This window comes from Trichosurus vulpecula, chromosome 7 (assembly GCF_011100635.1).
Source record: "Trichosurus vulpecula isolate mTriVul1 chromosome 7, mTriVul1.pri, whole genome shotgun sequence".
NCBI classification, from domain to species: Eukaryota; Metazoa; Chordata; class Mammalia; order Diprotodontia; family Phalangeridae; genus Trichosurus; species Trichosurus vulpecula.
The window spans coordinates 12,634,374-12,662,260 of record NC_050579.1 but is presented as its reverse complement, the minus strand read 5'-3'; the positions used below and the strand labels follow the sequence as shown (position 1 = coordinate 12,662,260).

The following is a 27,887-nucleotide window of genomic DNA, read 5'->3' as shown; positions in this document are numbered from 1 at the left end:
AGTCCTTTGAAGTTACTTTTTTTCTGTAATGTTGCTATCACTACATGAATAATTCTCCTAGTTCTGCCCTCTTCACTCTGCATCAGTCTATAGAGGAGTTCCCAGCTTCCTCTGACACTTGTCCCTTTCGTCTTTTCAAGTGGCATCATTTTGCATTACATTTGTGTATTACAATTTGTTTAGCCATTGACCCATAGGACTCCCTGCCTTGGTTTCCAGTCTAAGGCTACTCTGAAAAGAGTTGGTATAAACATTTTTGTCCATACAGAACTTCTTCCCCTTTGATCTCCTTATGGTATAGACTAGGGCCTAGATAGCAAGGCCAAAGGGTATGCACAGTTTAGCAATTTGGGGTGGGGCATCTATTCCTCATGAAAGATGCTTCATCCCGCCTTTCCATGCCTTCACACTGGCCATCCCCCATATCTGGAATGCACTCACTCTCCACCTCCACCTTGAAGAATGCACCCTTCCTTCAGAACACAGCCCAGGAACCAGCTTCTGCACAAATGCCTTTCTTCATTCTCCTAGCTGCTAGGGCCCACCCTCCAAACTAACGCCTCTTTAACTGTCTTGGAGTTATTTGTGTTTATTCTCTTAATATTCATGCTGCATGTGCTCATGTGAATGAATGGATAGATGAAAAACATTTATTAGGAGTCAGTCATTAAATGGGCAGCTAGGTGGCACAGTGGATAGAGCATGGGCCCTGCCTCAGACACTTCCTAGCTGTGGGATCCTGGGCAAGTCACTTAGCCCTGTCTGACTCAGTTTCCTCATCTGTAAAATGATCTGGAGAAGGAAATGTCAAGCTGCTCCAGTATCTTTGCCCAGAAAACCCCAAACAGGGCCACAGAGTCATATATGACTGAAAAAGGACTGAACAAGTCATTAAACATTTATTAAACACTGATTCTGTGCTGGCACTGTACTGGAAATACAAATACAAAAAAAGAAAGAAAGCTCCCACCCTCGAGGAGCTTACATTTTTTTTTTGTAGGGGAGAAGGCAGGGCAATTAGGGTTAAGTGACTTGCCCAAGGTCACACAGCTAGTAAGTGTGTCAAGTGTGTGAGGCTGTATTTGAACTCAGGTCCTCCTGACTCCAGGGCCAGAGCTCTATTCACTGTGCCACCCAGCTGCCCCAAAGAGCTTACATTTTAATGGGGGAGACAATGTATATTAGTAATCAGAATAGCTGGCCTTTATAAAAGTCTTTCAAGTTTGCCAAGTGCTCTCTCTCTCTTTCTCTCTCTCTCTGTATGTATATATATATATATATATATGTAAAATCCCATTTGATCCTCACAACAACACTGGGAGGTAAGTGCTGTTATTAACCCCATTTTAGAGGTGGGGAAACTGATTCCAAGAGAGATTAAGGGACTCAGTTAAGTTCACATGGAAAATATGTGTCTGAGTCAGGATCTGAACCTGGGTCTCCCTGACTTCCATTCTATCCACTGCACCACTTTGCTGAGCCCTCACATGGGGAATGGTGGTCAGGGAAGGCAGTTATGGTCTGGGAAGTCCCTGTGGGTGGTTAGACATTACATCATTGAATTGAGTATGTGATCCAAATAGCTGCTAAAGAGTTCTGGATTTTCCTGCTTGTGGGCTGTAGGAGGGACTCGGGGTCTTCCTGCCTCTCTCTGGCTCTGGATCCAAATGGGGGCTGTGAAAGATGCTCTTCTGCCTCCTCTTTCCCACAAGGCAGTGCTGCCTCTTGGTTTTGCTCTTCCTTTCTCAGAGAAGGATGGAGAGATGAACAAAGGAGTGGAGGTTTGGCTCTTCTTGGAGGTCTTCAGGGGCTGAATGTTGGATATACATTGTTGGGTACACCATAATGGGGATTTTTTTTCAAGTATGGGATTAAACTAGATGCCATTAAGGTCCCTTCCATCTCTCAAATTCTGTGATTCCATGGGAGCTAAAATGTACTTCATCCTCCTCCGTTTCCAAAGATAATGAAGTTTTTGGAGGGAGAGCATTTCAAAAGGGAGAATTCATTGATCAGATATCAGGATCTCAAGACCCAATCTCAACATGGACTACCAGAGGCAGTAATTAAAGACCTGCATTCAACTTTTTATTTCTTTTGAAAAATTTACAGATTTTTTTTACTTTTATATTAACGTTATTCCCAAATATATCCTTTCCTTCCCCTTGTAAGAAACATTTTTTTAAGAAGAAGGGAAATTTTTTTTTCAGCAAAACTAACCAATACACTAACCAATGACCATATCTGCAGTGTTCCACACCCCTAGTACCCACCCGCACCTTGGCAGAGAAGGGAAGCAGGTGCCTGTTTCAGTCTCTTTTCAAAGCCAATCATTTCAATTCCACATTAAATTCTAAAGGAGAAAGTTAGCACTTTGCTCCTAGTGGCTGGGGAATTCCACTCAGCTGAATGATGGAAGGGGTTAATTCTTACCACAGTCAAAGACCACCTTCACAAAGTATGGGACGCCATGGCACAGGACAGACATCACTGATGAAAACAACTTTGTAACTCAAGTAGCCTCATCTTTTCTAGAATTGTGGTTGGATTTTATTGCCTCTCCCACCGCCCCCCCAAGCCATATGTGATGTCATAATCTTTACAATCTTAAATTTCATGGTATCATTTGAAATCTGACCCCACAGGACAGGCTTGTTAAATAGACTTGAATGGGATCCAGGGCCAAGGGTGGGGAAAGGTAGTGTGAAAGGGATATGACTTCTGATGGGATGAGCTACAAGCATCTGGAAAGAGCCCTGGACTTGGAGTCAGGAGAGCTGGGTTCTAATTCTGATCATGCTACTAAAGAGGTATGTGGCTGTGGCCAAGTCATTTCTGTGGCACCAATTTCCTTCTCTGTAAAATAAGAGAGTTGGATTAAATGGTCTCCAAGGTACCTTCCAGCTATAGATCCATCATCCTGTCCTCTTTCCCCTCTGGGTCTCAGTTAAGCCTTAGTTAAAGCCTCACTTCTGCAAGAATCCTCTCCCAGTCCTCCTTAATGTTAGAGCTTTTCCTTTGTATCCTCTGTGCCCGTGGGCATGCTCTCCTGTTGCAAAAGCTGAACTCTCCAAAAAAGCTGAACTCTGAAAGGCGGGTGGGGAGTCATAATTCCTGCCCTAAATTCCTTACTGACAAAGTAGTAGCAAAACACATCCAGGCAACAGTTGACATTGGAGAGGCAGAAGGCCAGCTGCAGAGCAAAGCTGATGCCTTGCTTGGTGCCACAGTCTTGGATGAAGTCATTCCTTACCAGGAACTGTAGGAAGATGCATAGGTGGACAGGCAGGAAGGAGACCACAAAGACAGCCAGGCTGGCAGCAATGGAGTGGATGATGTGAGCCCGCTTCCCAGCCAAAATATTTCTCTGGTCCTGCTTGCCCAGTAGGATGTGGATGCTGCAGAAGGAGCAGAAACAGACTGTGGCCATGGGAAGGAGGAATCCAAAGACCTCCAGGGGGACAATGGCTGGGACACCCCAGGCACCATCAGACATGTTGTGGAAGCATGTGGAGTTGTCTGCTTCTCCATGAAATTTGTAGATAGGGATGGTGCCTATCCACACCAGTGCCCAGATGGAACAGCAGACTATCAAGATGTTCCTTGGGGACCGAATGTTTTTGACCCAGATTGGGTGCTTGATGGATACATAGCGATCGAGGCTGATGAAAGTGATGGTGAAGACACTTCCATACATGCTGACAAAGTAGAGACACTCGACCACGGTACAGAAGGAAGATGCATGCACAGGGCCCTGGGAGAGTGCCATCTTGAAAGGAAGAGAGAGCACAAGCAGCAGGTCGAAGAGCGCCAGGTTGATCATGTAGATAGAAGTGGCCCTATACTCTTCCTGCCACTTTCTCAGGAAGGAGGTGAAGCTGTAGATGGCCAGCAGGTTGAGGCACAGACCCAGGAAAAAAGTAGGGATGTGGACGCCCATCTGCACTGTCTTCATCAGGCTGTCAACTTCTTTGAAGGAACAACCTTCACTGTGGTTCCTCATGCTCTTCCCTGAAATACAAACAGCAGATAAGGCCAGGCACCCCATCATTTTACCCAAATGGCCATACTTCAAGAAGGGGTGGCAACCAAACTGCAGTCACATATTATCAAATAAATCTGGTGCAGAGACAGAGAAGACCTGGTTTCATGACTCACCTCCATCACTTCCTAGTTGTGTGGCCATGGGAAAGTCAGTTAAACCCTCTTTGTTTGGTTTTCCTTAAGTGCAAAATGAGGAGGGTGGGGTCAGTGACCTTGAACATCCCTTGTTGCCCTTTGATCCTAAGAAGGATTACCCACCTTCACCTAGGAAACACACACATATGTATGTATGTATGTATGTATGTATGTATATATATATATACACATACACACACACACACACATATAAATTTGTGATTTGCCCAGGCTCACACAGCTGGGTTTGAATCCAGGTGTCCCTCACTCTGAGAAAGACTCTATCCGCTCTGCCATGCTGAGTCTCAAACTAGCATTAGGTTCTATCTGAAGTCATAGTAATCTCTTCAGTCAGGCTGGAGTCCAAGGCAAGGCTAGGATGAAGAGAGTGCTTAGCACTGGCTTGAAATTGGGAGGGGCTGCAGATATCTGTAGGACAAAGGCCATGGCATCATCACGCTGTGGCCAACTGTAAACTAATGTTATCATTCTCTGATTTGTCCCATCTCTTTTGATGGGTCCCAGATAGAACAGCCTGGGACAAGTGACTCTTGTGCTAATATTCCTTTATAGTCACCATTTGGAGGTGGGAGCTATGGAGTTCTGTCTTAGGAAGATTTGGAAGATCACCTGGTGTGTTGGCAACCAAAAATGGGCTCCTTAGCACTTAGTCAACAAGTGCCCTTGATTAGTTTTCCTTTTTCCCCTGAACTAACTGAATGCTGTTTGTATGTTGGATTGGAGTAAGCTTGTCGGCCCCTTCACCTTGCTTCCCTTGCTTAAGCTGATGGAAAGAACCTGTGCTTTCCCAGTCAACCCCTTCACTTTGCTTAAGCTGATGGAAAGAATCTGTGCTTTCCTGGTCAACCCCTTCACCTTGCTTAAGCAGACTGAAAGAACCTGGGCTTTCCCTGGCGTACCTTACTCCCCCGCAGAAGCCGGATGGTTAAAAACAGCTTCCGTTGGAGCCAGAGGCTGCTACAGCTACAGCCAAAGCTGAAGCAGGAGCTACCGGTGTGGATTGAGGAGTGCTGAACAAGGACTTGAGGCCAGTGGGTAATCTTTTTACCACAGAGGGGAAGCATGTATATGATTTTGCTTTATACCATCATGCTTCTCTGTGGTCTCCTGGTTACTCTTGTGAGGCAGACTTATTAGGCCTGGAATATTTTGATCAATATGTCAAAATGGGGATGCTGGTTCATGGGTTGGTTACTGTGGAGCCTAAATATATGCTTTGATTCTTCTGCCTCCTACTTTGAGAATTACTTATATCCGGCAGTTCTGAACCTTTCAGACATATATATGATCCTCTCTGAAATTATAAATTCTGCCCTCCTATTACACCTGGCAAGACAAGGTACCAGACACTGAGGTCTTTTCTTGAGCTGAACTGCCACACATTCCAACTCTACTGCCGAGAGCACAATTCCAATGGGCTAGCTATATTGTCTGAATGACAAAATGTATGCTTGCCTAAAAGACTATTTTACAGAGACTTCACAGAAGGCAAGTGCTCACACAAAGATCAGAAGAAGTGATACAAGGATACTCTCAGGATCTCTAAAGAACTTTGGAATTGAATGTGAGACATGGAGATACTGGCACAGGACTGGCCAGTTTAGCCCCCCTCAAACAAGGTTCTGTGCTCTATGAGCAAAGCAGACTTACAGTAGTTAACAGGAAATATGAGGTGTGCAAATTTGAGACCTCTCCATTCCAAATATTCACATGGACTTATTTGTGCCCAAGCCATGGTAGAGCCTCCCCAGCTCATATTGGACTGATTAGCCACAGTCAAACACATTGTGCCTGACCCCAACATGTTGATGTCATTGGTCCTAAGTATGAAGCACAAATAACATATTCACTGTTTGACAGACAATTGCTTTTTGAGGTTGAATTTGAAAGTGTTAGGACATAAGATTATTTCTGTAGGATGAAGATGATGATGACGCCATAGATAAGGGCTCTTTTGTCCTGGGTATTGACTAAGAAGACTTCTTGGAAGAGCTAGGGCTTGAGCTGAACCTTGAAAGATGGTGAGGATTTAGTTAGGTTGGAGAGGGGCAGCCATTTAACCAATCTGAAATCCATTTCAACATTCTATTGTCTAGCCCAGGCCTCTCTATTTTATCCAGAGGAATAACCTGAGAGACTTTGTCAAACACTTTGTTAAAATCTCAGTAAACTCAATTGACAACATCCCCCAATCAACCAGTCTAGGGAAGGAAATGAGGTCAGTCAGTATGAACTAGCCCAGAAGGTGCCATGCTGGCTCTTTTGTGATACTTGCTTCCTTTCCTCAACATTCACACCCAGTCATGTTGGCCAATCATGTCAGTGTCCTGGGCTTCAGTTTGTCTGGGACTGGTAACTTGTACCCATCAAGGTCACCTAGGTGCTTTCTTTCTCTTCCCTCCTCATCTTGGATTTCAATTCCCTATTAAGCCATTTTGGGTTCTTTCCTTTCTATTTCAAATATTTTCTGTGAGAGAAAAAATAAAAATAAGATAAAGGTGAAGTCTTTCTGCTTTCTCCATGTCATGTTTTGCCATCATCCCATCCACATCCAGGAGCAAGTCTCCCCCTTTCCTCATCCTTCCCATTTCCTGTTGGTCTGAGCTCATTCTGATTGTTGTCACTCTAGACACCAACATTACAGGACCATGCCACAGTTCTGCATTTTTCTTCTTACAACCCACGGCCTAGCACTCCCCATCCCTCAGCTAACAGAGAAAAAGGCTCAGTCTTGGATGAACTGACTCAAAAAATCAATATCTTTTTGTCAATACTAAAATGCACCCAACAGAGTTGACTCTTCCAACTGTAGCTTGGGTCTAAGCTTCCACAGATGTGAGTGAAAAGGGTCTCCAGCACCCATAAAAATACCGAAGGCCATAAGCCCATTCATTGGGTAGAGGACAATCTTGATGTCATCCCATGGATATCACAGAAAACATAAAGGACTCATAGAAACCTATACAGAAATTCAGAGAGCACATACAACAGCCCCCAAATGATCAGTGTGACTCTTCTCTCTCTTATGGATCCAGCCTCAAACCTTTACAAGCTGTGTGGTCCTGGGCAAGTCACTTAACTTCTGTCTACTCAGTTTCCTCCACTCTAAAAAGGGGGTACAGATAGCACCTACCGCTAGGGTCGTTGTGAGGATCCAAGGAGACAATATTTGTAAGACTTTAGCACAGTGCCTGGCACATAGTAGGAACTAATAAAATCCTTATTTCCTTCCTTCCCCTTTCCCATAGAGTCCTGCCCTGCCCTGCTCCTCCTGCTGTAGTTTGAACTCCTGGAGAAAAGAAACACAATTTGAGGCTGCTAGACAATACCCTGACATTCCAGTGAATCCATCTTTGATACCTCAGAGACCCTCTGAGGGCTTGGCCTGTCACTGAAAGGAAACATACTTGGGCCTGACAGATAGGGAGCCATCTTCCCACTTAACCTACCCTGTTTCAGTGGAGAACAAAGTCCAGATCCTTTTATCTTCCAGAATTTGGCTTTTGACTCATGATATGGCTCTGTCCAAAATCGAGACCCATGCACACGATCACCTCCTTTCTCTGGGAGGTGGCTATGGAAATGTCCTATCTTTGGATATGTGACCCATGTCCCAAAACCCATTGGCATGGGACTCTTCTCAGTGAAGATGAAAGCCCTGCTCTTCATGAACAGTGGGTCAGAGTTGGCAAGACCTGAGGAGCTCTAGCCTTCAGGAGTCCTGTTTGGGGACTTCCAGCCCTGAGAGGGAAGAGGGGAGAAGCCAGCCTCAATTCAGGGTGCAGAAGAAAAAGAGTCTGGGAAGACATGAGGGGAGCTGACCCTCTCCCTCATGTCATTACTAGTGACTTTGGGGAATTTCCTTTGGGTGATACTCGGGACTTTCTTGGTTGAGCTGAGTTAGCTTCTCTGATTTTTGTTTTGCTATGATTTGGATAAACGAGCTTCCTTGCTATTCACTATGTATGTTCCTCATGAAACTGGTAGAAATAGTTCCTTCAGTGGAAAAGGTATCAAGTCTTGGATATAGAGCTTAGGATCCCCTTTACTCCCAATACCAATGATAAAGCCACCAGACTATAGATTGAGCCCAATCATATCCCTTAGATTAACAATCACTAAGGGAGTAGATAGATATAATTCTAGCTTGGTATCTCCTCTCTCTGAGGCAAGTACAGTGGTGGTGTCTGCCTCCAACTTCTTGCTTCCCTTCCTGGCAGAAATGAAAGTCTCCCTTGGAGAAAAGTGAGGAGAGAAGAGGGTTAGAGATTTTAATTCTGCCTCCTTTTGAGCCACACAAGAATCGCTTTCTACACAGGTGTCCTACTCTACAGACAGAAGATTGCATTCCCAAATTCTTGAACCTGACCCCCAGGAGACCTTGGATCCCAGTGCTGCCTGAGCAACCCCTCTTCTCTGGCTAGAAGGCTAGCTTCTAGAACTCTTGACTTTGGTGTTACCCATGAAGCAACCTTCCAAAAAAAATCTTTTTTTTTTTAAACCAAAATGTTGTATTCCAAGATCATATTGCCTAAGAAATCTCTCCTTGGAGGAAGCTAAGATTCAGGAATTACACTGGCCAGAAATTCCCCTCTAAGGTCGTGGAGGTGAAATTCTGTCTACCACTGCCACATACCTACCACAAAGCTACCATTAAGGCTGCTGGGGTTTTGGTGGGGGGTGGGAAATCCTTCCACTCTGTTGCACTTTCAAGATCTCTCCAGAAGAGGGTAGCCATCAACTGGGGAATGGCTGAACAGCTTAATGGTAAATGAATGTAATTCAATACTTTTGGGCTGTACGAAATGATGAAGGAATGATTTCAAGGAAACCTCGGTATGAACTGAGGCAGAGTGTAGTGAGCAGAGCCAGAATAATTTATAGCACAATAATATTGTAAAGACAAAAAAATTTGAAAGGCGTAGGAGCCCTGATCCATGCAGTGACCAACCATAATGCAGAGCACCAGTAATGCAGAATGCTGCCTGCCTCCTGATAAAAAGGTGAAGACCAGAGAGTACACATCAAGACTTGCTTTTTTGGACATAGCAATGTGGGAATTTGCTTGTGTCTTTTTTCTTGTTTTTTTAAATGGGAGAGGAGGAGACGGAAAACAGATTTTTCATTGATGGAATTATATATTGGATTTCTATATAAATCAATGGAATTGATTTATATAGAAAAATCTCTCTAGTAGAAAAGCAGAAGAGAAAATTTTTTTTAAAGAACTCCCAAATCTTTAGTAGATTGCTGTTATAGGCCAGCTAGCAGATGCAGTGGAAAGGATTGGACTTCAGAGCCCAGAAGACCTGAATTCAAATTGAACAAGTATTTTTAAGTCCTTCCCATGTGTTAGGTGCAAGGTGCTAGGGGGATATTCTAAAAGTCAAGGATTTGTGATTTTCACAGTGTGGGTATTCTTTCCACCAATACAGATCTCAAACCAGCTATAACTTAATAGCTGAGTCCTAGAGAGATTCCTTAGAGTCAGACTGGACAAACAGCTTACTCCTGGTCATAGAGATATTAAGTTTGAGAGTCCAGGAATCACACCAGGTGCTAGGGATAGAAAAACAAAAACAAAATTGTGTAACTGCTGCCTTCAAGGAGTTTATATTCTCTTGGGAACATCAGATACTGGTTGTTGTTGTTTGTCCTTCATGCTCGAAGAGGACCCAAATGACATCAAGATGTTGGGGTCAGTGCACAGTGTGTCCGATTGTGGCTGATCATACCAGTGTGAGCTCAGAATGCTCTACCACAGGTCAGGCACAAATAGCCCATATGACCAGATACAAAAGAGACCGTGTATCATAGTGAATAGATACCTGGGCTCAAAGTCAAAAAGACTAGGGTTCAGTGTTGTCTCTGACCCGACTGTAGGTCCCCAGACAAGTCACATAGATCTTCAACACCCTGGGCAATTCTCTAAGAGCAGAGATACCTGCAGGGCAGGTCTTGATATGCCACTGGTAAAGGGAGTTTCCTCACTGTGAGTTCAATAGACCATGAAAGCACAAATCAGGTCTTCCCCCTAAAAAGCTGGCTAGTAAAGTGGTTGAAGCAGCACGGGAGGGATCCAAGAACTCTCAGAATATCTGAACAGTGAAAGGTCACAGTGCGGCCGCAAGTGTAGTCATTTAGGATTTCAATGCCTCATACAACAATCCCAGGTGATAAGTGGGGGATGGGGTTTGCTGGCCTGTCGAGGGGGAGGGAGTCTCCTATTGGAGAGGTCCCCACACTGGTGCAATGTTGCAAACACAGGTCTGGAGGAAGAGATGAAAAAAAAAACAGAGAAGGATGGGAGTAGGGAGAGACAGACAGACAGAGACAGGGAGATAGAGAAAGACTGAGGGGGAGAGAGAGATAGAGACCAAGAAAAAGACAGAGAGACAGAGTGATAGGGACAGAAACATACAGAGGAATAACACGCATTCACCAATGAACGATCGAGGGAAAAATTTCATGGGGATCTCCCAACTGAGCTGAACCTTGAAGAAGGATTAGGATTCTGAAAGGTTAGGTCCTTTTCTCCAACCTTAACCAAAGGTTTTCTCTACTGGGGAGGGAGATCAGCCTAGACGACCTCTAATTTCTCTTCCATGACCTATGATGATTCCAGCCACACCCTTGGCTGTTCTAGACCTTTGTCCAGCTCCCTCCCAACTCCCCTCCAGCCTATGAGGCCTCTTAAGGTGGGGGCGGCCCCAGATTACTATACCTTCAGTCCCAGTGATAACCAAGCCAGCACCTAAGCCTCTGGACACCTCTCTGAATATGTTTACTGGTTGTACATATACTTAAAGCCAGAGCTTGCACGACCACATCCTCTTTTCAGCAGAAGCTTTTAAAAATTTATTTTACTTTTGCACATACATTAGAACTTGAGCCTTTTTAGAAAGAAAAAAAGATTAAGAAAATCCACTTTTTAAGGTGGAGGGGAGAACCCACAACATCACCCACATAGTGTTTTTTTCTTCCATGGATGGCATCTGTTCTAGCCCATCCCCAGGACAATTAAAAAAATATTTATTTAGCATTTTGTTTTTCTCCAATTACACGTAAAAAGAATTTTTAACATTTATTTTTGAAATTTGGAGTTCCAAATTATCTCCATCCCCCCACATTAAGAAGGAAACAATTTGATATAAGTTATACACATGTAGCCATGGAAAACATACTTCCATATGAGTCATATTGTGAAAGGAAACGTAGACCAAAAAACAAAAACAAACAAGAAAAAGTAAAAAAGAGTATATTTCAATCTGTATTCAGACACCACGAGTTCTTTCTCTGGGAACAGATAGCATTTGCCATCATAAGTCCTTCAGAGTTGTCTTGGATCATTGTATTGCTGACAATAGTTGTCATCAACAGCTGATCATCTTATAATAGTGCTGTTGCTATGTGCAATGCTATCCTGGTTTCACTCATTTCACTTTGCATCAGCTCATGTAAGTCTTTCCAGGTTTTTCTGAGAGCATCCTGCTTATTATTTCTTACAGCACAATAGTATTCCAGTATAGTTGCACAGCACAACTTGTTCAGCAATTGATGGGCATCCCCTCAATGTCCGTTAGAAAAGAGCTGCTATAAATATTTTTGTACATGTGGGTCCTTTTCCCCTTTTTATGGGGATCTCTTTGGGACACAGACCTTGTAGTGGTATTGCTAGGTCAATGGTATGAATGGTTTTATAGACCTTTGGTCATAGTTCCAAATTGCTTTGCAGAATGGTTGAATCAGTTCACAACTCCACCAACAGTTCATTGGTGTCTCAATTTTCCCATATCCCCTCCAACATTTGTCATTTTCCTTTTATTAGCTAATCTTATAGGTGTGAGGTAGAACCCAAGAATTATTTCAATTTTCACTTTTCCAATCAATAGTGATTTTGAGCTTTTTTTCATATTGCTATAGATAGCTTTGATTACTTCATCTGAAAAATGACTGTTCATATCTTTTGATAATTTATCAATAGGGTAATGGCATTTATTTTTACAAATTTGACTCAGTTCTTTGTATATTTGAGAAATGAGGCCTTTATCAGAGAGACTTGCTTTGAAATTTTTGTCCATAGTTACTATTGCTAACTGCATTTCCTTCCATCCTATTTCCCCCTGTTTATTCTATGCTCTCTCTCCTTTCACTCTTTCCCTTCTCAAATGTTTTGCTTCTAACTATTGACTCCCCCAATCTGCCCTCTCTTCTTTCAGCACCCCCTTCTTTCATATCCTTCCCCTCCTACTATCCTGTAGGGTAAGATAGATTTCTATATCCAGTTGAGTGTGTATGTTATTCTCTCTTTGAGCCAATTCCAGTGAGAGTAAGGTTCAAGCATTCCCCGCCACCTCTGCCATCTTCCCCTCCATTGTAAAAAGCTTTTTCTCTTCCTTTTCAAGTGAGATAATTTACCCCATTCTACCTCTCTCTTTCCCTTTCTTCCAGTGCATTCCTGATTCTCACTTTTTAATTAATAGTTTTAGATATCATCCTTTCATATTCAACTCACACCTGTGCCCTCTGTCTATGTATACCCCTTCTAACTGCCCTAATGAGAAAGTTCCTTTGAGTTATAAGTATCATCTTCCCCTGTAGGAATGTAAACAGTTTAACCTTATTAAATACCTTATGACTTCCTTTCCTTCTTACCTTTTTACACTTCTTGTGTTTGAAATTCAAACTTTCTATTCATCTCTGGGCTTTTCATTAGGAATATTTGAAAGTCCTCTATTTCATTAAATGCCCATTTCTCTCCCTGCCCCCGCCCCCCCCCCCGAAGGATTATACTTGGTTTTGCTGGGTAGATGATTCTTGGTTGTAATCCTAGCTCCTTTGCCCTCTGGAGTATCATATTCTAAGTCTTCCAAGCCTTTAACCTAGAAGCTGTTACATCTTGTGCCATCCTGACTGTGGCTCCATGATACTTAAATTGTTTCTTTCTGGCTGCTTGCAATATTTTCTCCTTGACCTGGGAGCTCTGGCATTTGGCTATAATGATTCTTTTTACAAACTGTAGTATTTATTAAATTATAAATTTTGTAACAAAAAAGAAAAGAAAAACATGAGACAGATTAGAAGAAATCTCCAACTACAAGGACTAGACAGCAAAGCGTAGGGAAAGACTATAATGTGTACTAGAGTCAGGATTTTGGAACAGAAGTTTTTCATTTTTGGCAACTTGAAGACAAAGTGGCTACTGTTTGTCTGTTTCAAAGATCCCTTGTAACTTCCAAACATCATTTATTTTCACCTTAAATGAGGCATCCTGCTCTTTTCCATAATCTCATCTGATATTGCTCCCGAATTTAGTGTTCTTCCCATATGTCGTTCTGTGTAGAGAAATAAGACACAATGCAACAGTCAGATAATGAAGATAGTTAATGCACAGAGAAATACACAGTGGCTAAAAGGACTGAGGATCTCAAAACAACCCCACTACAAAATAAAAAGACTTTTAGAAGAAAAACTGGGTATTGCTAAATAGCTTTCAGCACCAAAGTTTCTGACTTTTAAATAAATTTTCTAGAGACATATTAGACATTTTAGTTACAAGCCAGGTCTTTTCCCTTTCCCCCAAATACAATACTGGGGGATTAGTGTAATGTCTTGTGGGCAGAAATTTACAGATACTGTTACAGATGCACTTGTATTTTTGAACATGTGGTTGATGACATCTTTCAACTTTAGTTGCCTTCCAGACCTGACACTTGCCCTCACTGCAGGTCCATTAGCTACTATCTGATTTATGTTTGGAGTCAAAGGTCACTGCTGAGTCTGAGGATAAGTGTGGGGCAGTGTGAGCAGATACATCCTCACTATCACTACCAGCATCTGATTTGATTTCCTCAGCGGAGATGTCTGGTCCTGGTACCCTGTCTGAAGACAGGAATTAATGGTCTTCCTCTCCCTCCTCTGGGACTCCTTTCAGCCATGCTGTCTCCACTGTCTTGCAAGTGAGCAAGAGAATCCTCTAGAGAGGTACTTGTATCAGGTGAAGGTGTTGCAGGACTTGTTAACTGGCCATCTAGTGAACTTAATAGTCTAAAAGAAGGAGGCCAGAAGTAGAGGCAGCCCACAAGCCCCAGATTTGGCTATAGTATCCTGGCGGGTTTCATTTGGGATCTCTTTTGGGAGGTGATCAGTGGATTCTTTCTGTTTCTATTTTACCCTCTGGTTCCAGAATATCAGGGACTTTTCCTTGATAATTTCTTAAAAGATGATATCTAGGTGCTTTTTTTTTGATCGTGGCTTTCAGGTAGTCCAATAATTTTTAAATTATCTCTCCTGGATCTATTTTCCAGGTCAGTTGTTTTTCCAATGAGATATTTCACAATGTCTTCTATTTTTCATTCTTTTGGTTTTGTTTTATTGTTTCTTGATGTCTCATAGAGGCATTAGCCTCTGCTTGCTCAACCCTTATTTTTAAGGAATTATTTTCTTCAGTGAGCTTTTGTACCTCCTTTTCCATTTGGCCAACTGTACTTTTCAAGGCTTTCTTCTTCTCATTGAGTTTTTGTACCTTTTTAAAAAAAAAAATTATTTGGCCTATTCTGTTTCTTAAGGTGTTATTTTCTTCAATATTTTTTGTGTCTCCTTTACCAAGCTGTTGACTCCTTTTTCATGATTTTCTTGTATCTCCTCATTTCTCTTCCCAATTTTCCCTCTACCTCTCTTACTTGATTTTCAAAACCCTTTTTAAGCTTTTCCATGGCCTGAGGCCAATTCATATTTTTCTTTGAGGCTTTGGATGTAGAAGTTTTGAGTTTATCTTTTTTCGAGTGTGTGTTTTGATCTTCCTTGTCACCATAGTAACTTTCCATAGTCAGTGTTTTTCTGTTGTTTGCTTATTCTCCCAGCCTATTTCTTGACTTTTAACACTTTGTTAAAGTAGGGCTCTGCTTCTAGGGTGGAGGGGGCACTATCCCAAGCTTCAGGGGTTTTGTGCAGCTGTCTTCAGAGATACTTCTAGGGACCTGTAAGTTTTCAGTTCTTCCAAGATGGTATGATCTAAGGAGACATGTGTTTACTACTCTCTGGGCCTGTGCTCTGGTCTTTGACTGACTATGAGCTCTCTTTTCTGCCCTGGAATTGTGAGGAGGGTCCCCCCCTCTGTTGTGGCCTCAAGCTCTGGTGTGCTAGTGCTCCTCCTCACCCTGGGACTGCCATCCAGGACTGCGACCTGGATCCAAGTATGGACAAAGCAACAGAGTCCTGCCTCAGTGCCAGCAAAGAGACCCCTGTAATCTCCTTCTGACCAGTTTTTCAACCCCCTTATCACCTGTGGACTGAGAGCTCCAGAAGCAGCTGCCACTGAGGCTGATTCAATCACTCCTATGGCCTACTTCTGGTTTGCTGGCCCGGTCTGGACTGGCATAACCCTCACTGGACTTCACTCCACTCTCATCTGGGTGTGATAGACCTCTCCTGCTAACTTTCTAAGTTGCCTTTGGCTGGAAAATTGTTTTATCTCATCGTTTTGTGGGTTCTGCCACTCCAGAATTTGTTTCAAGGCATTATTTAAAGTTTTTCGAAGGAGTTTGGGGAGAGCTCAGAAGAGTCTTTGCCTTTTTTCTGCCATCTTGACCCCACATCAATCCAAGATACATAGGACAGTTTTAATGCAATAGAAAGGGCCTCAGTTTCCACATCTGCAAAATGGGGGTTATCATAAAATAATAGATTTAGTCTTGAAAGAAATATGGGATCATCTAGTCCAGTCCCTTCATTTCACAGATGAGGAAGCTGAGGCCCAGAGAGAAATGATTTTCCCAAGGTTCCATAGGTATAGCAAAATCCTAATGTTTACCCAAGTCCTCTGGCTCCAAATCTAATGCCGTTTTGGACTGGGTAGTCTTGTATGGCCTGGGATGGAGACAAAATGAGCCAAATCCTAAAGTTCCCAGGGAAAACTTAGGGTAGAGGGCCGAAGTTATAGAGATTCTTTTTGACAGCAAAGCCTCCAAAGTGAACTTGGTTGATGAAATACTCCTCCTCCTATGAGATGATAGGACCGGTTTGAGTGGCTGGCCAATGAAATGCTAGTCCCTTTCATTTATGCTTTCTGCTTCTGCTGAGCCAGATCTCTTTTCTCATTTTTAGTCTTTCTTCTTTGCGGTTTTAAAATTTTTATTTTATTTTTTTCTAATGCAGATCTTTGCTCTGACAAATCATGACCCTCTAGAAAACAGACAATAAGGGTGTTCAGGTACAACTCCCACAACAGTAAGTAGCATCTCTTTTCTGGTCTACTACAATACAAAGAACTTTATTTTTCACAATACTATTTGGTGCCTGCCATTTCCAGCATCTACGAATTTTTTCCTTGAAGAAAAGATTTGTGACATGGAGGCAGGAGGCTTCTGGGTAGTCTGTAAGTTTTTGACTTCTTGTTTCTTCTTCCTGGGCTCTGTTATCTCATTGCTTCTCACTGTTCTTACCTATTTCCACTTTTGTATTGAAATTGCTGTTGTTCAGTTTTTAATCAGATCCTACTCTTCATGACCCCATCTGGGGTTTTCTTGACAGAGATACTGGGGTAGTTGGCCATTTCCTTCTCCAGCTCATTTGACAGATGAAGAAACTGAGGCAAACAGGGTGAAGTGCCTTGTCCAGGGTCACACAGCTTGTAAGTGTCTGAGGCCAGATTTGAACTCTGGAAGATGAGTCTTCCTGACTCCAGGCCCTGCATTCTGTACAACCTCACCGCCCTTGTATTGAAATTACCCATTATCAAAAGATATGTTGATTTAATTTGGAGGGTCCTAGGTCAAGTTCTTCATGGAATTTTCCCAAATCTTCATCCTCTGCAACCAATGTTTATGCATAAGCAACAATTATTTTCATGGTTGTCTTTTTGCTAATATGTATCTTAAGTGCTGCAATATGTCTCATGAAATAATGTTTCCTGTTGCCTTTGCACACATAATCAAACCAATCCCACCCAGCTCCTTTCATTGCCCCTTCAGGGAGTATCTATGAGCCATCTTTTCATCCAGCTACAATGTCTTTCTTCTGGTTTTATTTATAACAAGAAAGTAACAACTAATGATTCAACTCCTTCAGCAGTATGTCCATTCATTGGTCACTAGACAAGAAACTTGCCTAGAGAGTACCACCAATTGAGTTAAAGTCTATGGACAGTCTAAAAATTGTGTGATCTTTAACATTCTCTGCCCCCTTTTTCTTATTCTGACACTGTTACTGTAGAAGTAATAGGGGACTGAACAGGACAGGGGGCCATTGTTTTGTTTGCTTGTTTCATGGGTTCCTGTGACCAAGAAATCTCTCTGAATGCCCAGCCTGCTGTTGATGAACTTCTCCATATTTCATTAGGCTGCACCTTAGAAAACAGACTTTATCCACCATCCGGAATATATTGTAGCATGTCAAGCATGGTAGACTTCCTAGAGCTTGTACACCACTGGTATTTAAGAACCCAGGATCATTTTTATGGCATGATGAGGAATTTGAGTAGGACTGTGCAGAGGACTAGTTAAACAAGTAACTGAAAAAGAAAAATTAGTAATGGAGAACAGAAATGACGTTGATAGCCATCATTTTATACAAAAATTAAACCAATGTAAATCACTGTAACAAGTGGACCAAAAGTACATTAGTCAGCAAACATTTGACTTAATTGCCAAGTGGAGAGAAATGGCAGTCAAAAGACAACTTTGTTTTAGAACATTATCTTGTTTGTAAAATCTCATGAAGGACAATGGGTTATTATGAGCAGCATAAGCTCATGATGTGAGAGAACCATTAGAAGGTAAAGCCAGATTGAAGAAAGCTTGGCAAGTGACTCAGTTAAGCAATGCCATCCCAAGGGTACCTAGAGATGAAAACAGAAGATGGCAACAAATAGAAGAAAAGAATGGAAAAGATAAGCAAAGATTTTATAATGAAAGGACTGTAGAGCCACTATATTGGGTCTCTAACATCCTGGTCCTTCTTGTTTTGCTTTAGAGGAGACAGAAATTGCACTAGAGAGAACAAAAATGGGAAAAGGAACTGGATTGGACCACATGTCCACAGTGGGAGAACTCTGCTGAAGGTGACATGATTGTGAGGGCATTGAAGAATTGATTTACGTGGCATCTTACAGAAAAAATTCTGGACCTTAATATTAGGAGGACCAAGCACATCAATTAATACAAAAATTTCATTGTAATTTTTCTTTGAAATAAAGACTTTCCTCCTATGTCTATTTTCTTTGCCATATAGATAAGAACAGATAAAACATCATTTGATGCATTTTAGCTCTTTGAGGTGTTCTTAGATCCTGGTTAATAGAAAATTAATATCAAAAAAAGATGACTGAGACAATGAAAGTTATTGACCTATACCTCTACCTACTTTCTTATCTATGAAACATCTTTATGAAAATCATCTCTACATCAGTTGAGGGCTACTTAAACAGCAGGAGTCCTGATATCCATCAAGGAGCAGAGATAGATGCTCTCTAGACATAAATGGATATAGAATGTCCATGACTGGAGGGAGGAAGCAGGTCAGGGGAGCTTCCCTGGTGGCAGGGAAGAGAGCCAGCCAAAAGAGAGCTAGCCCAGGCAATCCAGAATGGATTTGCAGAGTGTAGAAGACCCAGGGGTTATATAGCAAGAGTCCAAGCAGGAGATGATAAGGGCAGACACAGTGAGTAAAGGAAAAGGGACAGATGAGACAGATATTGTAGGGGGGAGAATCTACAAGATTTGGCAATTGATTGGATATGAGGGCCATAAGATCACACCTGGAAGGGACCTCAGAAGTCTTCTATTCTCTCATTTTATAGAGAAGGAAACTGAGACCCAGAAAAGATCCTGGATTTAGAGCTGGAAAGGACCTAAGAAAACACCTAGTCCAGCCTCCCTCATTTTGCAAATGAGGAAGATGAGGCCAAGGAGATGAAGTGATTTCCCCAAGGTCACTCAGGTCATAAGCATCAGAGGTGGGATATGAGCTCAGGTCCTCTGACCTCAGAGCTAGTGATTCCAAGGTTTTTTAGGTCATAGGATCATAGATTTAAAGCTAGAACCCTGTCAGAGGTCATCTCTTCCAATCCCCTTATTTTATGGATGAGGAACTGAGGCCAAGAGAGATTAAAGGACTCCCTTAGGGTCACACAGCTAGTAAGTGTCTGAGGCAGTATTTGAAATCAGGTCTTCCTGATTCAAAGTCCAGTGCTCTAACCATCACACTGCCCTGCCTCTCAAATGTTTTGGATCTGGGTGGTAAAAGGAATAAATATTTCCCTCAGTAGATGCCCTAGCTATGTTGGCTCAGATTTCCCTGGCTTGAACAACAGACATATTGCCAACCATGGTGACAAGCCTGGCCTGAGACAGAGTGGTTTTCAAGCTACCATCACGGCTACAGTCAGAGAAAGATCTAAGGTGACCTTCCCAAGGGCAATAAGAAGTTATGGAGCTTAGAGTTCCCCTAGAGATATTGACAAGCTTCACTGGTTGGCTAATGCATCCCAAGATCCCCTCACTATCGGGGGCTATAGTATTCCATTGCTTCTCCAACAATGCCTGATGGACCACAGAAGGAGCAATGATTTCAAAATGGGAGCAAAGTTGGTCTCCAAAGTGAAAATGAAAATGTCACTGTTGCATAACTCTAGAAATAAGAGCCAGTGATGACATAAGCCAGTCCTGCTGGCCTTTCACCTGTGGTTGCTATACCCTATTAAAGGATGGAAAGAGCTTCACAGTGAGTCATAGTGAGCTAGACTGTGAGTTTCTCTAGCAGAAGCACAGCAGTCCCTCCACACAATGAGGGAGGGAGCAGGGCTGGACATACAGTGCCCAGGATGGCCCGTAGGGAAGGGAAGCAATAGTGGAAGGGCCCAGAAAATGCTTCATTCCTGCTTTAGAAGGCTCAGTTCACACATCAAGGCTAGGAAGAGTCTTTAGAGGTCACAGTATTTTCACTTAAGTCATCCAGTTTAATTCAATTCAATTAGCTTTTATTAAGCTGCCATGGGCCAGACACTATGCTAGCTACAGTCCCTGACCTCAAGGAATTATACACAAAATGCATTGAGTTTCTATTGGTTTCTCTAGAGACTGGCTCCCAGCCCTTGAGGAATTTGCCATCTCACAGCAAAAGATGACAATGAGTTGTCAAATAATAATAATAATAACTAGCATCCATAGGGCCCTTTAAGGTTTACAAAGCACATTATCTCACTGGATGTGCACAACAACCCTGGGAGGCACGCGTTGAGGGCATTATCGTTGTCATCATCACCATCTTCATTATCACCACCATCATCACCACCATCAATATCACCACCACCATCACCAACACTGTCACCATCACCATTATCATCACCATTACCACCATCACCATCACCATCATTATCACCACCACCACCATCATTATCACCATCACTAACACTATCACTACCACCATTATCATCACCATTACCACCATCACCACCACCACCATAATCATCACCATCATTATCACCACCACCACTACCATTATCACCATCACCAACACCATCACTACCACCATTATCATCACCATCACCACCACCACCACCACCACCACCACCATCATCATCATCATCATTGTCATCACCACCACCACCATTATCACCATCACCAACACCATTATCACCACCATCATCACCACCATCAGTATTACCACCACCATCACCAACACCGCCACCATCACCATTATCATCACCATCACTACCATCACCATCACCACCATCATCACCACCATCAATATCACCACCACCATCACCAACACCGTCACCATCACCATTATCATCACCATCACTACCATCACCATCACCACCATCATCATCACCATCATTATCACCACCACCACTATCATTATCACCATCACTAACACCATCACTACCACCATTATCATCACCATTACCACCATCACCACCACCACCATAATCATCACCATCATTATCACCACCACCACTACCATTATCACCATCACCAACACCATCACTACCACCATTATCATCACCATCACTACCACCATTATCATCACCATCACCATCATCACCACCACCACCATCATCATCATCATCATTGTCATCACCACCACCACCATTATTATCACCATCACTAACACCATCACTACCACCATTATCATCACCATTATCACCATCACCAACACCATCACTACCACCATTATCATCACCATCACTACCACCATTATCATCACCATCACCACCACCACCACCACCACCACCACCACCATCATCATCACCATCATTATCACCACCACCACTATCATTATCACCATCACTAACACCATCACTAGCACCATTATCATCACCATTACCACCATCACCACCACCACCATAATCATCACCATCATTATCACCACCACTACCATTATCACCATCACCAACACCATCACTACCACCATTATCATCACCATTACCACCATCACCACCACCACCATAATCATCACCATCATTATCACCACCACCACTACCATTATCACCATCACCAACACCATCACTACCACCATTATCATCACCATCACTACCACCATTATCATCACCATCACCATCATCACCACCACCACCACCATCATCATCATCATTGTCATCACCACCACCACCATTATTATCTCATTCGAGGCAGCTAGGTGGCACAGCAGATAGAGCTCTGGACTTGCCTCAGATACTAGTTGTGTGACTCCAAGACAAGTCCTGTCTGCCTCAGCTTCCTTAACAAATGTGGAAACTGAGGTTGAGAGGTTAAGTGACTTGCCCAGAGTCACACAGCTAGTAAGAGTTTGAGGCAGGATTTTAAGCCAGGTCTCCCTGACTCCAAGTCCACTACTCCATCTGTGGCTCCACTTGGCTCTTGGTCTATGATGAGTTCTAAGTGCATAGACATTGAACGAGTGGTAGAGACTTCACGGAGGAGAGAGTGCTTGAGCTGGGCCTGCAGCTGCCCAGAGTGAGGTGTGAGGAGGGGCAGGGCCAGGACGTGGAGTCCTAACTTCGCAGGAATGCAGGTGCTCCCTGAAGTCCTCCCTGATTCAATAAAAGGGGGTGGGATTAGATAATCCTGAGATCCTTTTCCATTTTGACATTTGAGGGCTCTTTGCCTGTCCTCCTGATTGCCAGAGCCTCTCTTTGATTTCATGACCTGGAGAGCAAACTCCTCCCTGTGACATGGGACAGTTCCTCCTTCCAGACTTTTCAGAGAACAAGGAAGTGCACAAAATGTCGGCTTACCTATTGAGTGGCGACTTTAGAAAATTAACTTTAGAACAGGAAGGAACCTCAGAGGCCATGGGATCAGGGGGTTTGGAACGAGGAGGGACCCTAGAAGTCAGGTAACTCAGCCTCTTCATTTTATGGCCAAGGAAACTGAGGAACAGGAAGATGAAATCATTTGCCCAAAGTCACACAGCTAGGTGACGGAGGAGCCTGAATTGGAACCCAAGACCCTTTAATCTGGTACTTTTTCCACTAGTCCCATCATCTTCATTTCACTGATAAAGAAACTGAGACCTGGCTCAGACGCCACATCTTTTGTGGCCTGAATCCTTCTGTCCTCGAACCTCTCCTACAGGCTTCTCACGTATTTGTATTAGGGTTTTTGACTCTTGACTACTCATGAACACAGACCTTTGAGGCAAGGTCTTCTTCATCCCACAGAGTGTCAGTTTCTTGAGGGCTGGGACTCCCCTTTGTCTTGTAGCCCCCTCCCCCAACACAGTGCTGGGCAAAGTGGGTGCATACCCACAGCCCCGGGCACAGAATCTTCTGCATCTTAGCCACTTCATCTAAGTGAATTTGTTTAGGAAACTGAGGTCCCTGGTGGGGCACTGATTGCATGTTCCTGCTTTCTCACAGTATCCAGTTTAGTCGCAAAGTACCAATGAGCACTGATTGCTTCCCCTGGGAGCCCTGAATTCCACAGGCTCAGGGGGCCCCTTCCTGGTCTCCCCCTTGTGTTCTTCAAAGCTCAGCTCAGATGTGACCTTCTCTACAATGCCTGGGACCATCCCTCAGCTGTCAGGGCCTCCCTGCAAAGTTACCTTGCATTTATTACTTATTTCTTCTTTTTTGGAGTGGGGAAGGCAAGGTAATTGGGGTTAAGTGACTTGCCCAAGGTCACACAGCTAGTAAGTATCAAGTATCTGAGGCCAGATTTGAACTCAGTTCCTCTTGATTCCAGGGCTGGTACTCTATTCACTGTACCACCTAGCTGCCCCACCCCATTACTTATTTCTAAATGTATTTCACCTGACAGACACCCCATAGGATAATGGGTAGACAGCTGGTCTTGGGGTCAGGAAGTCTTGGGTTCGAGTTAAACCTCAGACATATAGGAGATGTGTAACCTTGGGCAAGTGACCTCAAGAAACTGATTGCAGAGCTATGACCAAGAGATGTGTGCTGGTAAAGGGAGTTCCCTCACTGGGAGCTCCCCTAGGCTACAACGTAACAGGTTCAGTCCAGATAACTGTGTCTCTATATGTCATATCTGTATATAGGTTTGCTGTCTCCTGCAATAGAATGTCAGCTCCTTGAGGGTAGGGAGCCTGCCTTTTGCCTTTGTGACCCAGGGTTTAACACAAGGCCTAGTGCTTGTGTTGTTCAGTCATTTCAGTTGTGTCTGACTGTTTGTGACCCCACTTGGGGTTTTCTGGGCAAAGATACTGGAGCGGTTTGCCATTTCCTTCTCCAGCTCATTTTACAGATGAGGAAACTGAGGCAAACAGGGTTAAGTGACTTGCCCAGGGTCACACAGCTGGTTAGTATCTGAGACTAGATATGAATTCAGCTCTCCCTAACTCCAGGCCCAGGTGCTCTATCTACTGCAACACCCAGCACTTAGTAGGTGCTTAGTGAATGCTTGTTGACGATATGTCTGGTTGATGTTCTCTGACTCTCTTCTCCCCCCTCCCCATTTCCCTCTTTTTCTTCAGAGAAGCCACAGACCTTGAAGTCCAAGCTCCTTCCTAGCAGACCCTAACTCATCAAGACTAGGACAGACAGAAGAGAGTCCAGCTGTGCCCACTAGCAGGGCAGTACAGTGGGCAGTGCAGTGAACCTAGGATTGGGAAGTCTTCAGTTCTGCCTCACAGACTTACTGGCTATGTGAGTCCTCCTTTCTGGGCTTCAATTTCCTTATCTGCAAAATGAGGGAGTGGGACTCAATTCTGGAGTTGTTCATCCTTCAGAAGAGGACCCATGACATCACAAGGTAATGATCACAAGGTGGGTGTGTGAATGGGATTTCAGGGAGGCTGAGCTGCACAAAGTCATCAGCCTCACTCTCTCCTCCAGAGGCACTGAAGTCTAGTGGCAGGGCAAAAGTCAGGATGACTAGTGAAGGCATGGGATGTAGTAGGTGACCTTGGGGTCTTCCATGTCTGACCAAGCTCTAAGCGCTCCCCAGACCCTGTTGCAGCTGCCTTCATGGCTGTTGGAACAAATTGTTCTCATCTGCCCAGTCTGCCAGAGGATGTCTTCACGTGCTTGGGGTAGACACCCCCCAAACTCACCAACAGGTTTGTGGCCTTCCAGTTACCCTCAACCCGCTTTAGCCCTTCTGCCAAGATGGTTTTTATTAGGGCGTAGCTGCTACGTATGCTACAGCTTCTTGGAACCATAGGTAAGAGTTGCGTGAAGGTGGACAACAAAGGTGGATGTGCAGCCCTGAGAAGGGCTCGGCTGCCCTCCCACCAGAGGTGCTACTCCTCCCTGAACCCCCATATGCCCCAATATTTGGCTCCCATTCCTCTAGGACCCTGCTGGGCCCTGTAACTCCTCTGGCCTCATTCTTCCAGGCTTCTGGAAGCCCTGCTTTGTAGGGTAGAGTCGTTATCATTCATAGTATCCTAGATCTTAGAGGTCATTGTGCCCATCCCTGACATTTTGCAGATAAATAAACTGAGGATCAGAGAGGTCATAGAATAACAGGCTCAGAGAGGAAAGGTACCTTCCCGGTCATCTAGTCCATCATCTCATCTTATAGAGGACAAAACTGAGGCTTGAGATCTCCTTAGCAACCAGATTCAGAGCCATGTTCATCTCAAGAAGTTGGGTATGATGCCATCTTTTTTGATTTTTCAAATAATGTGTATAGAATTGGAATTATTTGTTCTTTGAATGTTTAGTAGAATCCACTTGCAATCTCATCTACTCCTGGATGTTTCTTTTTCCTTTGTGAGTTCATTTAGGGCTTGTCCAATTTCTTTTTCTGAGATTGGATTATTGAGTATTTTATAATTTTTAAAAACTCATCCATTTATCTTTGATAGCATGTAATTGGGCAAAATAATTTTCAATAATTTCCTTGATTTCCTCTTTGTTGTGAGTTCTCCTTTTTCATTTTTTTATACTGGCAATTTGTTTTCCTCTCTTTATTATCAAATTAGTTAAGTCTGTCTATTTTATTTATCTCCCCCCTTCAAGCTTCTAGTTTTATTTATCAAGTCAATAGTTTGTGTCATAAATTTTATCTCTGATTTTCAGAATTTCTACTTTTATATTTTTAAAAAATTTTTGTTGCCTTTCTAGTTTGTTTTTGTTGTTTTTTTCCTTCACTCCCAGTAAGGTGGTGTTCTTTCTTTTGGTGATGAATGTGTTTGAAGATATGAACTTGCCCCTCAGGGATGTTTCGGCTATAGCCTGAAAACTTTGGTATGCTGTCTCATTGTCAGTTTCTTTGATGAGAGTGTTGCTTCTGCGATTTTTTTCTTTAATTTGCCGGTTCTTTAGGATTATATTATTTAGTCTCCATTTACTTTTGAAACCTTTATTGAAATGTCTTAAAGTTATTAAGATTTTTATTGCTTTGTAGTCAGCAAAGGACATATTTAATATTTGTGTTACTCTGCATTTGTTTGTGAGATTTTAAGCCCCAGCTGCTAGCACGTGGTCAAGTTTTGTAAATAAGTCATGCACAGATGATAAATATGTATGTTTTTTTTCTATTTCCATAATCACCAGAGAGTTGCCTTGTCTAACTTTTCTAAAATTCTATTTAGGTTCCTAAAAATGTTTCTTATTTATATTTTTGTTAGATTTGTCTAGATCTGAAAGGGATACATTGAAATCTCCAACTATTATAGTTTTGCTATTTGTCTATGCAATCTGGTTAGCTTTTCTTTCAAGAACTTAGACGCCTTTCCATTAAGCACATACACACACATACATATATATGTATATATGTTACATGTATATATATACATACACAATATATATAACATATTGATATTATTTCACCGTCCATGGGGCTTTTATGCATAATGTTGCTTCCTTGACTGTTATGTCTTTTAAATATGTCTATTTTTACTCTTACCTTGTTTGAGGTCATGATTGCTATCCCTGCATTTAAAAATTAACTGAAGGATAATGAATTCTGCTCTAGCCCCTCTTTTTAATTTTGTGTGAATCTGTACATTCCAAGTATGTTTCTTTAATATGTTATAAACAACATATTGTTGGACTCTGCTGTCTAATCCATTCTGCTACCCTCCTTTGTCTTATGAGTGAGCTCACTGTCATGAGAGTTAATTGCATATTTCCCTCCATCACATCCTCTTATACTTTTTCTTCTTTTCCTCCTGGCCCTCTCCTTATAACGAGTGTGATAGAAAGGGGGTGAGATCTAATCACCGCTAGTCACCTACAGCAGAAGTTGTTGCTTACTTCTCCCCCTCCCCTTTCTTTATCAAACCCAGACCCAAATCTTAGTTTCTTCTACTTTCTTTTTTCTTTTTAACCGCCCCCCCTCTCTTTATGCTCAATTCTCTGACAAAGAAATTCTTGTGGAGAAGGCAGACTTTGAAGAGTGTTAATGGTTAAGAAGACAATTTCCCACCTATGCGTGTGTGCACAAGCCTATGATGTTGTCCCTCCTCACCTCTGCCTCTGAATTGACAGCTCCATTCAAAGCTCAGCTAAGTGCTTCTACAGGAGGCTCTTCTGGTTTCACCCCATTGTTGGTGCCAGTTCACACCCTAAATACAAAGTGTGTGTGTGTGTGTGTGTGTGTGTGTGTGTGTGCGCATAAATTTACTTATCAGGGTATATGTCGCTTCCCCCAGTAGAGCACAAACTGGAGGGCAGGGACTTTCATTTCTGTCTTTGCATGTTCAGTGCCTAGTACAGAGCCTAGCGCATAGTAGGTGTTTAATAAATGATTGTTGAACTGAATTTAATTGATTAGGAGAGCTCTGGTATTCCTTTGACCCCTTCCTTTGCAGATCAATCCATAAATAGACATTTTTTGTTAATTTAAAAAAATTTGAGTTCCAAATTCTCTCCCTCTCCACATACTAAGAAGGCAAGAAATATGATACCCATTATACATACAAAGTCATGCAAAGTATATTTGCACATTAGCCACGCTGTGTAAAAAATACAAAGAAAATAAATAAAGAGAAATATCGGCTTCAGTTTGTTCTCAGAGTCCATCAGTTCTCTCTGGAGGCAGACAGACGGCGTTTGTCATCAGGAGTCCTTTGTGGATTGTCTTGGATCACTGTCTCTGTAGAGTAGCCAAGTCTTTCACGGGTGATCGCTGTTACAATGTTGCTGTTACTGCATACAATGTTCTGGTTCTCCTCATTTCACTTTGTATCCGTTCATGTAAATCTTTTCAGGTTTTTCTGAAATCATCCCCATTATTGTTTCTTATAGCTCAATAATATTCCACATTCATATA

At 42.7% G+C, this 27,887-nt stretch overlaps 1 protein-coding gene across 1 annotated transcript in view; it reads right to left on the bottom strand.

Annotated features, from left to right (window-relative positions):
* Positions 1 to 3,004: 3,004 nt before the first annotated feature.
* Positions 3,005 to 27,887, bottom strand: part of GPR55 (G protein-coupled receptor 55) — a 61,348-nt gene continuing 36,465 nt past the window's right edge. The window contains exon 2 of the mRNA XM_036765739.1: positions 3,005 to 4,011. Within this exon, the coding sequence (XP_036621634.1) occupies positions 3,005 to 4,011 (1,007 nt within the window). The remainder of the gene's footprint in view (positions 4,012 to 27,887) is intronic.